We start from the raw sequence: 11872 nt of genomic DNA, 5'->3' as shown, positions 1-11872 counted from the left end.
TTTGTTTACGTTTCAGTTCAGTTAGGTTAGGTTCTGAAGTAGTGAAGTTGTGAGACTGAAAATTTGATTCTTCCTCGGTGATGTGATTCAGTCGCATTAAATATCGTCCCTTTACTGCAACTAAATTTTTATTCATAATACACTGCTATTGACCAATTCTCAGACTTTATTGTAGACATTTCTTCAAGCTAATGCTGTAGTATGCAGCCGACAAGACAGCCTGTGATAAGATAGGATAGGGATACTTACACTTGCACACCCCATGTTTTTGTAAATTTAAAGGTACGAACTTTTCCAAGTGTAAGAAGATTTTCTCTGTATTATTTGTGATAATTCCACTGATTTGACCTCCTTAGGTTGCTGACTCATATTAATCGTTATCAATGTGCAACCACCATAATTTATGTGTGAAATTATGTTCAAACTGGTGAGGAAACAGTTCAGTATGTTCTCAAGCGTTTGCAATTACTCCATTCTGAAATGACAGTCCTGCAGAAAATGTTTGGGCATTCACTTAGTTAAGTGACAGCTTAAAGTTCTCTTCGAAAGGAAAAGTAACTTTTGCACGAGATTTCTGTTTTTGAACATCTCTGTCAGGCACAATGTCAAAAGGCAAGTTTGAATATGTTAGAAGTTTTGAAGAGCATGTTAAGTGCCTGCCAAACTCTTGGATCGTCGTCCGTATCAATGGTAGAAATTTTCAAAGGTTTGCTGAACTGCATGGATTTGAAAAACCTAATGATAAGCGAGCATTAGAATTAATGACAAGGGCTGCATCCAGTGTGATGGAAGACCTGCGAGAAATTACAATAGCCTATGGCGCCTGTGATGAATACAGTTTTGTGTTCCGCAAGGATGCACAACTGTATAATAGAAGGCATGACAAAATCCTCTCGATTGTCAACAGCCTATTCTCCACATCTTTTGTCTACCATTGGAATAGTTTTTTTCCATTTTCCAAAATGCTGTATCCACCTTCATTTGATGCCAGGATAATATTATTTCCCACCGACAAAAATTTGCGAGACTACCTCAGCTGGCGACAAGCAGACGTGCATTTATCGAACTTATACAGCACCACTATTTGGGCCCTTGTCTTGAAGAAGAAATATAATTTTCACCAAGTAAGTCTTAACTAACACAGTCCATTTATTGAATTCACTTTAGCAAGATGATAGGCTTGTAGTTGACATTCTGAAATGCCCAGTTGTTCAGTGTTTGACTGTGAATTTTAAATCTCTTTGTGACCAATACACTTTACAAAGTAACCTAAGAAACAAAGTGTCTTAGGGCACATTTATCAGCTACCATAGAGAGACCAAGAAGAAAATGAGCGGTACTTCAGCAGTTTTTTTGTATTCATACTTAAGTAAAAGCAATTTGAAACTTGCAATTTTAATGTTTCGGTCAATTGCTGACCTTCCATTTTCACCAAATTGACTATTTGACCCCCTCTCATGATATGAAGAAGGAAGATGACGTTCCTCCTCAATAAAATCTAAATTTTTCATCCCTGAAAATGATCTTAACATCTTGAAAAATGGAATTTTCGAAACATTCTTGACTGTGCTGCCTCATTTCGTCACAAACAGAGCAAGAAGACCCCCCACCCCTCCCGAGAAATTGCGATCGTCTGTAGCTGCTCAATACCAGTGGACTCTCTTCAGGAGTGAATGTGGCTTCCCCTTCTAAATTTTTCTAGCTGCGCCAATGAGCATTGTCTACGTCACCTTGATAGCTATATGGTCAAAAATGTCCTGCTCAGCTACTCTTAAAAGTAGATTCTTGAGCAACCAAATAAGAATAAAACACAATTAAGTTTACCTTGTGTACACTCTAATCATTTCATCCTATCATACTTATCATTCATCCTTTTTTCTCTTTCATTACAGGCAGAAGAAAGAATCAAAAACACATCTATAACACAAAAAACTGAGATCCTCATGAATGAATTAGATATCAACTACAACTTGGAGCCACCTTTATTCCGGAAGGGAACCACACTAGTCAGGAAACTAGTCGCAACTCCTCCCGATGGCTCATTGAAAGAATTCATCTTCCCACTGACTGTAGACATAATCGGAGAGCCTTTTTGGAAGGAGAATCCAGAAATTATTGGAATGAAGTCAATACAGATTTGTCATAAGAAAGAAGAGGATGTGGGGTACCTTGTTCCTAACCACCTTCCCACGGTGAATAAGGAGGAGATGGAGCCACCACCTCTACCAAATCCGATTATTGCGCGTGTGCCTCCCCCTCCCATTCCTGTTACTGGTAGACCGGTCAAAATGGTGAAACAGAATATCATACAAGATAGAAGGAACAGGCGCAACAACCTTGACCAACACATTTTGTTGGATAGAGGCCCTCCAGATTACAGAAACATCCCAATGCAGGTTTGTTCTCACAGACTTTCTATGAAACTGCTGAAAGCTTCAGTAGTTGTGCAACCTTGAGGGTACACCTAGCTTTTTATGTAACTGTTAATGGGGAAAGGGAACAAAATGCCAAAAAAACTTAAATTAGAGGTATTGATGGCTAAAGTGCCAAACTGTGTAGCTCCATTGCAGTATTTCAGAATTTTTGCTTCTACCTCATCTTTCGAAGAGAAACAAGCTAAGTTTATAGCATAAAATTTACACAGAAAATTCTGCTTACGTAAAATTCTCCTCACAAGAGCACAACCGAGTATGTTTTCCAGAAATTGCCTACATTGACTATTTTTCCAAACAAAAGTAAAGTACGAGACAAAGTCTGCAATGTAGGAAACGGAGATGAAGCTTTTTACTTCAGCATTCTACTGACCTACCTACATGATTGACGGTTCAGAACGTGTTGGTAGTTTCCTTTTACAAACAAGCCAAAGTTTTAGAAACTTGTTTGGCTCATGACGTCACCTGAAGCTCATCATCCCCCATGTATGTAGGTCTGGTAGGTCAACAGCCAAAGTAAGAGTGATGACTGTTGCTCCCTTATAATTGTCCATAAGGAATTCTTGAATCTCTGAAAGTAAAAGTTTCCACCTGTTGCCAAGAGGCCAGTGGAGGGTCTCTTGTCTCTAGGTATCACGAACCGTAGACCCTCTAGCTCAATGTGTATCAACCTGATGCGCTCTATACACTTGCATCAGAGCTGTGGGCAAAATATATCAGCATTGAGCATTCAGGCAGGGTTTTCTTTTGATTTTGGATTACAAATTTTTTAGATCCCCATTGAACACATTTTTGGATGATGCAAAATTCTGATCTTCACCTTGGTTTTTGTATTCTCTGTATCTCTGTCCTTCCCACTCTTATAATAGCAGATTTAAGAGCATAAAAAATTCAAAGATCAGGCTGACTTCAACAATGCGAAGCGTAAAGTATTCTTCTATCCAATTATTTAATGCCTTGCCTTGGGAACTAAAATCTCTTTTTCGTGAAGGCCGTGTTCAATATTTTCTAAGTAAGCTCTTGGAACACCTCCTAAAAAATGCTTACTATAGTATCGATGAATTGCTGAATGGTATGACCCAGTCCACCCTCCTGGTTGAATAGCTGACTCTGCTTCTCTTGGTACTACAGAGATAATTCTAGCCCTCTCTCGAAATTTGTAAACAATATTCTGTGCTTTCGGATTGTTATCTTAGAAATTTAATACTTTTTAGTTGATTAAAAAAAACTTTACTTATTGTACATGAATTGACCTATACTATAGCCTCACGGCTCCGTGTATCAAAATGTAATAAATAAATAAATAAATAAATATTCTTGTTTGCAGATGCTCGAATTAGATGCACAAATGGTGGAACAAGACATTCATATGCCTGACCGTGGACTACCTTTTGATCATAGATTTGAGCGCAGAAATTTTTGGGGAGACCGCAACCACTTATTACTGAAACCTAGAGACTACCCTATTTTTTACAGGAGAGGTTCAGGATCGATTACCTTTTCCAGGTAATACCTGCCTGCCCTCAAGCTACTGGGCATTCTAAGTTATAAGAAATACATTTGGGTTAAACGGGTAAAACATTGAATGTGCTAAATTTTAGGATAATGAAGCTATCCTAATTGTGTGGCAACTGAAAAGGGTGTAATTGAATTTGGCGTTTCAAAATAGATAGAAAAAACTTTTCTTTAAAGGATCAGATCTTAAAGTTCTCTCATAATTTTATTGTAACTTTCATATCAATTTTACAGCAACATTTTGACCGATGAATTCTGTAGAATTTTTCCAAAACGGGAATCTTCTCGGTATCTCAAAGTTTGGAAAAAGAGAATAACTTTTCATTTAAAACTCTAAAATTGTACCTGGAGCATTTTCTTGCGACTTCAAATGCATTTTTATCTGAAAAAATGCAACTTGGGAAAAAGCCTTGTAGAGGAGAGGATCCTTACATGATTCATTATTAAGTAGGGAGAGTTGTTTCACGACTTGCTATCCAATTTGCTCCAAAATTTTAATTGAAACCGTTTTTTATTAACAACAGTAGTTCCTCTAGATATTTACAATATTTGAAACCAATTTGAAAGCTAAAAATTTCCACCACGAGTCATCTGAAGATCATTGGGAAGACAATAAGACTATTTGCACAAAATATTTTAAGAAAAGGTTTTTCTACTAATTTTGAACCACCCTACAGGTGCTAACAGTTTTGTCACTAATTATGGGAGCATAGCACATACTTTGACATTACTTTTTTAATAGGATTTGTAATTTATTTACTTGTGTAATTTTCTACTGTTTATATGTGAATTTCTATTCCATTTCTTTTTTTGTGTGTGTGATGAAGGGACTTAAGTCTCTCAATAGGTAGTTAGTTCACTGGACCTAAAAAGGGGTGTTACTGAAGGCTGTGATTGGCCTTGACCAGGTAGAAAGGTAGAAAACTCACCATCTTGAGTCTTGTATTTGCTCTCTGGTCTGGGCTGTGGACAGCTAATCCTTTAAAATATTCTAAAATTTCAACGATTTGAACAGGAACACACCAAGTCGCCTTTTTGAAACAGTCTTAATAGCAGTTGAGATTAGTTTTGAATTCAACTAGTCGTGAATTTTTTCCTGTCAACAATTCAGAGTCAAGAAAAAGTGTTTTGAAAGTGAAAATAAGTCATGAAACTTTGCTCTTGACATTAGTCTTATGAAGGAATGAAACATCGAACCTCTTTTCCTTGGTCCAAACTTGATGTGTTTCTGTGGAATTCAGTTTCATAGTGACAACTTATTTAGTGTGAGCTCTATATTCCCTTTAAGTATTTTTAATTGAATAAAAGGTGGGTCTCTCACAATTACAATTTTTCAGAAATCTGTTTTTGCTCAATTGTTCTAATATGTTTTATTCCTTTGATTAGCTAATTCAAAGCTATGAAAAGTTGAATTACTGGTCGGCTGACCACCATTATGCCACAGTAGCAGGCTGGGCCAAATTTTTCCATTTTCATTCTGCTTTGATCGATACGCTACTCCACCTGGTCTAAAGCCCGAAAATTTTGAGACAATCCCTCTCTTCATGTGCTCCTTCCCCTCCTTTTATGATACTTTGGCAGACACCTCATTAATAGTTGAAAACTCAGACTTTTTCCCAAGTATGAAACAAAAATAGAATTGCAACAATTTTTTTGAGCAGCTTGTGTAGAATGCAATGATGAAGTAGCAATGGTTTTCCACTGATTAATTTCTCATTTATTTTTTGTAAATAAATGTGACAGTACTATACTTATGTATTTTTAGCCTTTGCGTTGAAGTACCTTCATCAACCAGATTCTGTGAGACAAATCAGTGATCTTTCAAAGTATGTAAGTTGCTCAAGTTTTTGCGCCTCTGCTAGAACGGTTATCAAGTGACAGCTGAGAAAATTTTTGAAAGTTCAGTAACAATTATTTAGAGGAAGTGCTGAGTGTTTTTTGTACTTTATAAATCCATCTACTGTCTTCACAATGTTTCGATTTTTTTTTTAAAGGTATTGTAAAACACTTATTGTGTCTTAACACAAATTAATGAAGTATATTTAGCATATCTTGCTATGGGCAAAAGCATTTATTCATCAGTAGCTCCCCTTACCAAGTATTGTTTTTGCATGAAGTCTACAAGATAATTTTATGCAATAAAAACCGATTTTATAGAAATTTCTCATAATCAATTATCTGATGAATTTGTCCCGCCTAAGTGCAATTACCATGTCTCGCAAAGGTAATCCTTCAAAGAAGTTTTTAAAACAGTAATGGAATGTGCGCACCATGTTCTGCATTTTCTCAATTCACATTAAATTGATTGATTATGATTCTACCCTTCTTGTAAATTGGGGGGGGGGGGGGGGGGATTGATGTTAAAATCGTCTTGAATCCTAAGTACCTAGGCATCAAGGTGAAACACGAATCACTGCATGGAAAATGCACGACTTCAAGTTTAGAATTCATTGAAACAAACTATTTAAAAACTCAACTTTTTGAAACTAATCGAGGCTTTTAAATGCAGATTAAACAAACAAGTTTCTAGTTAGGTGAACTTAGAATAATTTTTGAATAATTGCACCCCCTGAAAATTAACTGTTATTCTATCAAAACATTTAGTAGTCACCTCTGTCATAATCATATGTAATATGTACTCCAAAATGTTGATTTTTCATAAAAATTTGATTCAGTTCAGTCGGAAACTTTCTTACATGTATATTTAGGAGCAATTATAATCAGATAATTTATGAGCCTTAAACATATATTCATGTGTTATTAAGAACTCTGTCCAAATGAAAAAACTGTTCACGAGTTCCTGTACCAGTAATCTAGGGTAAGTTGTTAATCACGGTTTGTTACCTCTGCGATTCAAGAATAGCGCCTGTTGTTTTATTCATTATTAAGTGATTAATTGTATAGTTTTTATCTTTATAAGAAAACCCTTAAGTTCAATAAACCAGGAGCTCAATGCTCTCTTCAAACAATTCTATTACTTTATTCTCTTATATAAAATATTAACATTACAAGAAGGGTTGTTCCAAAAAGTAAGTTCAGGGTCTTATTCCTTCAAAACTATCAATGAAAAGAGGATGTTTCTGTGTTGTTCTCAGCTATCTAACAAGCTGAAGAAGTTAAAAATCAGCCCTCTGAACTGCTGAGAGATTCCATTTCATTCATTTTATTGGACCGACCTCTTCCTTGAGTACTTAGGTGTAAAAATGAAGATCTCTGAATCTGTATTTTTTGGGTGCTTTTCTACATTCTGCGGCAATTCTTCAGAATTTGGTGTTTAAGTTTAAAAAGGACACTTTAATTAAGTGAGGAAACCATTATAGAAAAATAATTATTTTTCTTGCAGATAGAGAGAGAAAAAAGAGTTCTTGTACAATGATTTTTTTCACCAAAATAATTCTATTCATCAAAATAGGTACAAAATTTGACTGAAAGACACTGAAGATTCTAACTGTTCTGACACTGATAAATGACTTCATTAAAGATATCGCTTTACGAAAAATCATTGAAATTAACAATCAACTGTTTTGAAAACAGTATAGTGACACTTTGTATAGTCTTATTACATAAAGCACAATTCTAAGCTGTGTATAAGAAAATTTCGGAAAATATTCACTTTCTTACAATATCAGCAAACTGTGCTTACAATCACATATCGTCACCTTCTTGCCAAAGCATCACAAGCATCATTTGTGCTTCGGAATTATGTTGCCAAATTTCTTAAACTTTTTCCAATTTTTTTAGCAAAAACTTGTGAACAGCAATTTTAATGAAATTTTAAAAACAAGTTTGCCTGATATTTATTTGGTTATCAACATTAATCCCTGAACTTTCATGAAAGTATGTGCAAAAGTTTTAAGGCAATATTAAAACAGTACTAAGATGTCTGGAGACATAGCGTCGAAGTTCAAATGTTGCTTGAAATACTTTGGTCAGAAGGTGATGATGAGTGACGGGAAAAAATTATCCACTGAGCATGATCAAGGCCATAGCCAATAGAAACCCAGAGGATAAGTCCTATCTCCAGTGATATCAAAATATGAAGGAAAGTCAACATTGGATCTTTCCAATTCATAAGTTTTCATGAAACTGCTGGTAAAATGTAAAACAATAAAACATTGCTGATGTCATCATCCTCCCCAGCCACATTAATTAAGATTATACACACAAAAAGCTAGCTTTAATTTGAGTTTTAAAAATATTCTAGAGGTTATCTCTCGATTTTGCAAAATTAAATAAATTGAGCAACAGATATGATGGCATCCTCACTCAGTTTCATTAGCTTCATAAGTAGGGGATCTTGACAGACCCTCACAAAATATTTCAGTAAATTAAATATGAAAAAGGCCTTTCTAATAATCGCACAGGTAGTTCATAGAAACCTCAAATAGACTTACTTTAGGCTAAGAATGGATCATTCAGACTTTATCCTTGGTGAATGAGGATCCTTTAGAATCTAAAATCTCTAACTCACTAAAGTTGCTAGATTTCTCTAAGTGCCAAGAGGACACCAAAACTTCAAAACCACAGCTTTTAAACTGTTTTCGAAGATCTAGCCAAAGGACAGACTTCCTGAAAGGCATAATGTGAAAATGCTTCCCTTTCTTCGAAAAATTGAACTTAATCTAATTATTTTACCTTACTTACTTTGTGATTTATTTGTGAAGGAGTAAGTAACATAACAATGGCGAAACTACCAGACCACATAACTTGTTCACATTAGAATGCCTGTTTAGCCAGAGTATGAACAGCTCGTTTCATGAAGAGCTTAGGGCCCAAATGTGCAGCCAACTTTCTCGCACACAAAATTGCCTTACCAATCTTCAGATTCTAATATCAAACAAAGATGGCCAGGAATGTTCAAAAAAGAGCGTTCTTCCCAAAAATGAGTCAATTTATCAAAGAATTGAGTCAAATACGTGCTTCATAAACAATGGATCACACCAATTGTAATAATAAATCGTTTTGGATAATTTGAATAAGTTGGCTGCCTTTTTCGGCCCTAATTTCATTGGTGGAGACATCAGTGACGGCCTAGTGGATTTTTGAATTTTCACACCTGTTTACACTCTCGCTTTACAGGTACTTCAGTTTGCGGTGTTTAAAAATCTCCACTCCCATTTTATTTTTCTGAAGGCCAGAGCAAATCAATATCATTCCTCGAAGTTGCACAGAGTTTTCTTCAAACAGCCAAAAAAATCATGGAAGTTTTCAAGAAATGACTTTAAATAGTTTTCCACTTGAAAAGTGAGGTGCAGCAGGAAATCTGCAACGTCACAAACCAAGAAATGTAGTAGTTTCACTGTTGATGAATGATCAGCAGGGAGACAGAATCTAATGGAGCCATGTGAAAATGGAGGAAGTGTTAAAACTCATTTGCTTGGATATCTGTTCTTCATAACGTCTAGGATGTACAGTGAGTTTTAGAGCCTCCGCTTCTTCCCATGTCTTCATTCAATTATTATTCCTATGAGCATGATACAATGATAGAAATCTTAAATTATCATGAAATACCAATACCTTGTATCATAAGTCCCTTTCCTTTAAGGTAAAAGAAGAACTCTGAACTAGAGAAAATTACTTATTTGCAACTTCATGCACTCGATGGCTCTTGGTTCTGTGGGACGGTAGGCTCGATGTTTTCATGGGTGGTAGGTAGCTTGCTGGATACCATATAACCTACTTCATCGCCTTTCTTGGAATAAATTTGGATTGATTTCATACCTATGATCTCTGGGTTCTCTTTCCAAAATTCTTCTCCAATGATATCCACATTGAGGGGGATAATGAACTGTTTCAATTTATTGTCAGGAGGAGTCTGCACTAATTTTCGCACCAATGTAGTACCTTTTCGGAAAAGTGGAGGTTCATTGTTGTAATTAATGTCAAATTCCTTGAAGAGAATTTCGTTTTTGTGAGATGCTAAGGTGTTTTTCAAGCGTTCTTGAGCCTGCAAAAGATGATAAAAAAGACATTAAGTGGACATTTCAATTTCAAAAATTAGCATTGGTAACTAGATCACATCATACCTGCTAAATTAGCATGAATTAAACATAGGCTCCTGCATTTCATACATGGTTCTACCTTTGCAAAAAAAAAAAAAACACCTGCAACAAGACGTCTTGTTTTAAAGGAGAGATACTTAAAGAGCAAGATACTTTTCCTACGTTTTTTGCTGCCAAAATTTAATATTTTATTGATGTTAAACAAATTGACAAGGCAATGCCTCATCTTCAGGCCAAAAGAAAATAAGAGTGCCTTTACAACCAGAAAGTTTACACTCATGTCAATGTCGCTAGATTATGCAACTTTTCCTAGTTTTTACTCACAATTGTCCCGTGTCCGAAATTCCTCACATTATGAATCTCTGCATACCTAAATATTCAGAAAAATGGAAAGAAAATTTGAGGCAAATTTCAGGACAAAGCCTACAGCTCTCTACTGACTAGACAGTTGAAGGGCTTTTTTTTTTATCCGTGGAATGCAATGAATCGGGATCTTTGCGGTTCAGGCTGGTTCAACCAGCCTCAACCCACCTCAGAGGAGCGATCCAAGCGTTCCACTGGAACAGATGAAACGGGCTGGAATGTGGCGGTGGAACAGGATAAGGAAAGATGCGTTCCGTAGCGATCCTCTGAGGTTCGGAAAAAAAAGCCCTTGAATGTACATACAATCTTAGCAACATTAACATGGGTATAAGCTGTTTGGTCAGAAAAGTCCTCACGCGAACATTACAAAGCGTCTTATGCTCCTATTTGGAAACAAGTAATCCTTAAAAATACAGGTAAAATAGCTGCGTTGTCGATGTAAACTGTTTGGGACCGTTGGGCAGCGGAATTACCCTATTCCAAACGCTCGGCATTGATTGACTCCATTTGGAGTGCCCAATGTCCTGGACTGTTTACCAAACGGAAGTCAACGAGTCATCGGTCTCAGGAGGTGGTTGAGAGCGTTGAGCTAACCTCTAAATGTAATTGTGCACGCGGTGTCACACTAAAAAAAAACAGTTTTCAGTCAACAGAGATGACCGACAACGTGTTTCCCAACGGGTAAATCAACGGTCACATGATATCCGTTAGCGTTGAGCAACCCAACGCAAATGGAAAGTTTACTTCGACAACGCACCTAATAAGTGATGAAAAGTCAAGGGAGATTCAGTCAAACTTACTTGTTGTGGGGTGAGGTTCCCTTTCTTTACTAAGGTCCAGAATGCTGTGTTGTACAAATTGTTGATATGAACATCAGCTTGCCTCCAACTTAGGTAGTCGCGTAAATTAGCATCAGTTGGATATAATACTACTCTAGCATCAAATGCAGGTGGATATAATAATTTCACAAAACCAAAAAAGCTAGTCCAATGAAAAACAAAAGCAGAGGAAAAGAGGCTGTTTACAGTGGACATTATCTTATCCCGTCGCCTGTTGTACAGCTGCGCATCTTTCCGGAAAATGAAACTGTATTCATCACTAGTGCCGAAAGCGAGACTTATTTCCTTTAATTCCTCCATAACATACGAGGCTGCACGAGTCATTAGTTCCAATGCTCTACGATCATTTGGCTTTTCAAATTTGTGAACATCAGAAAATCGTGTAAAACTTCTTCCGTCTATGCGTACAACTATCCAACAATTTGGTAAGCATTTCCTGTCTTCTTCAAAGCCTTTTACATACTCAAATTTACTCTTTGCCATGACCGATGAGCTAAAGTTTCGTAAAGGCGAATTAGCACCATGAACCACTTTAGACAGTGTACCAGCAAATAAGCTTAAAACCTTCATTCACAGAACACTGTATTCACTAGATTCACTGATGATTAGAGTTAAACATGGAGTTAAACTACTCTTGGATATAGTGATAGAATAATTATTGTAAAATAAGTAGTAATCACATCATTCACTCACACATGAAATTGAAATTCACGTGCGCCGG

At 36.3% G+C, this 11872-nt stretch overlaps 2 protein-coding genes across 2 annotated transcripts; one reads left to right on the top strand and one right to left on the bottom strand.

The window, feature by feature from the left end:
* Window positions 1–33: 33 nt before the first annotated feature.
* LOC109036130 (probable tRNA(His) guanylyltransferase) lies at window positions 34–7055 on the top strand. Its single transcript, XM_019050091.2, has 3 exons — window positions 34–1124; window positions 1893–2396; window positions 3760–7055. Exons 1-3 carry the CDS (start codon window positions 603–605, stop codon window positions 3940–3942), a joined length of 1209 nt encoding a protein of 402 aa, XP_018905636.1. The 5' UTR covers window positions 34–602; the 3' UTR covers window positions 3943–7055.
* A 1876-nt stretch (window positions 7056–8931) lies between these two features.
* Window positions 8932–11867, bottom strand: LOC109036128 (probable tRNA(His) guanylyltransferase). The gene is made up of 2 exons (XM_019050087.2): window positions 11113–11867; window positions 8932–9894 (listed from the first exon to the last, which is right to left on the bottom strand). The coding sequence occupies exons 1-2, from the start codon at window positions 11719–11721 to the stop codon at window positions 9538–9540; spliced, it is 966 nt and encodes a 321-aa protein (XP_018905632.2). The 5' UTR covers window positions 11722–11867; the 3' UTR covers window positions 8932–9537.
* Window positions 11868–11872: the final 5 nt, after the last annotated feature.

The sequence above is a fragment of the Bemisia tabaci genome, chromosome 1, assembly GCF_918797505.1.
Source record: "Bemisia tabaci chromosome 1, PGI_BMITA_v3".
In the NCBI taxonomy this organism is placed as follows: Eukaryota; Metazoa; Arthropoda; class Insecta; order Hemiptera; family Aleyrodidae; genus Bemisia; species Bemisia tabaci.
Note: the sequence above shows the minus strand (reverse complement) of the source record. Positions and strands in the feature narration are given on the sequence as shown.

Excerpts from the sequence above, each read along its gene's own strand:
- LOC109036128 (XM_019050087.2), bottom strand. The coding sequence starts at position 11,721 with ATGAAGGTTTTAAGCTTATTTGCTGGTACACTGTCTAAAGTGGTTCAT. Across the intron at positions 9,895-11,112 it reads GGAACCTCACCCCACAACAA|GCTCAAGAACGCTTGAAAAA; the intron begins GTAAGTTTGACT and ends CATCTTTTGCAG.
- LOC109036130 (XM_019050091.2), top strand. The coding sequence starts at position 603 with ATGTCAAAAGGCAAGTTTGAATATGTTAGAAGTTTTGAAGAGCATGTT. Across the intron at positions 1,125-1,892 it reads AGAAATATAATTTTCACCAA|GCAGAAGAAAGAATCAAAAA; the intron begins GTAAGTCTTAAC and ends CTTTCATTACAG. Across the intron at positions 2,397-3,759 it reads ACAGAAACATCCCAATGCAG|ATGCTCGAATTAGATGCACA; the intron begins GTTTGTTCTCAC and ends TCTTGTTTGCAG.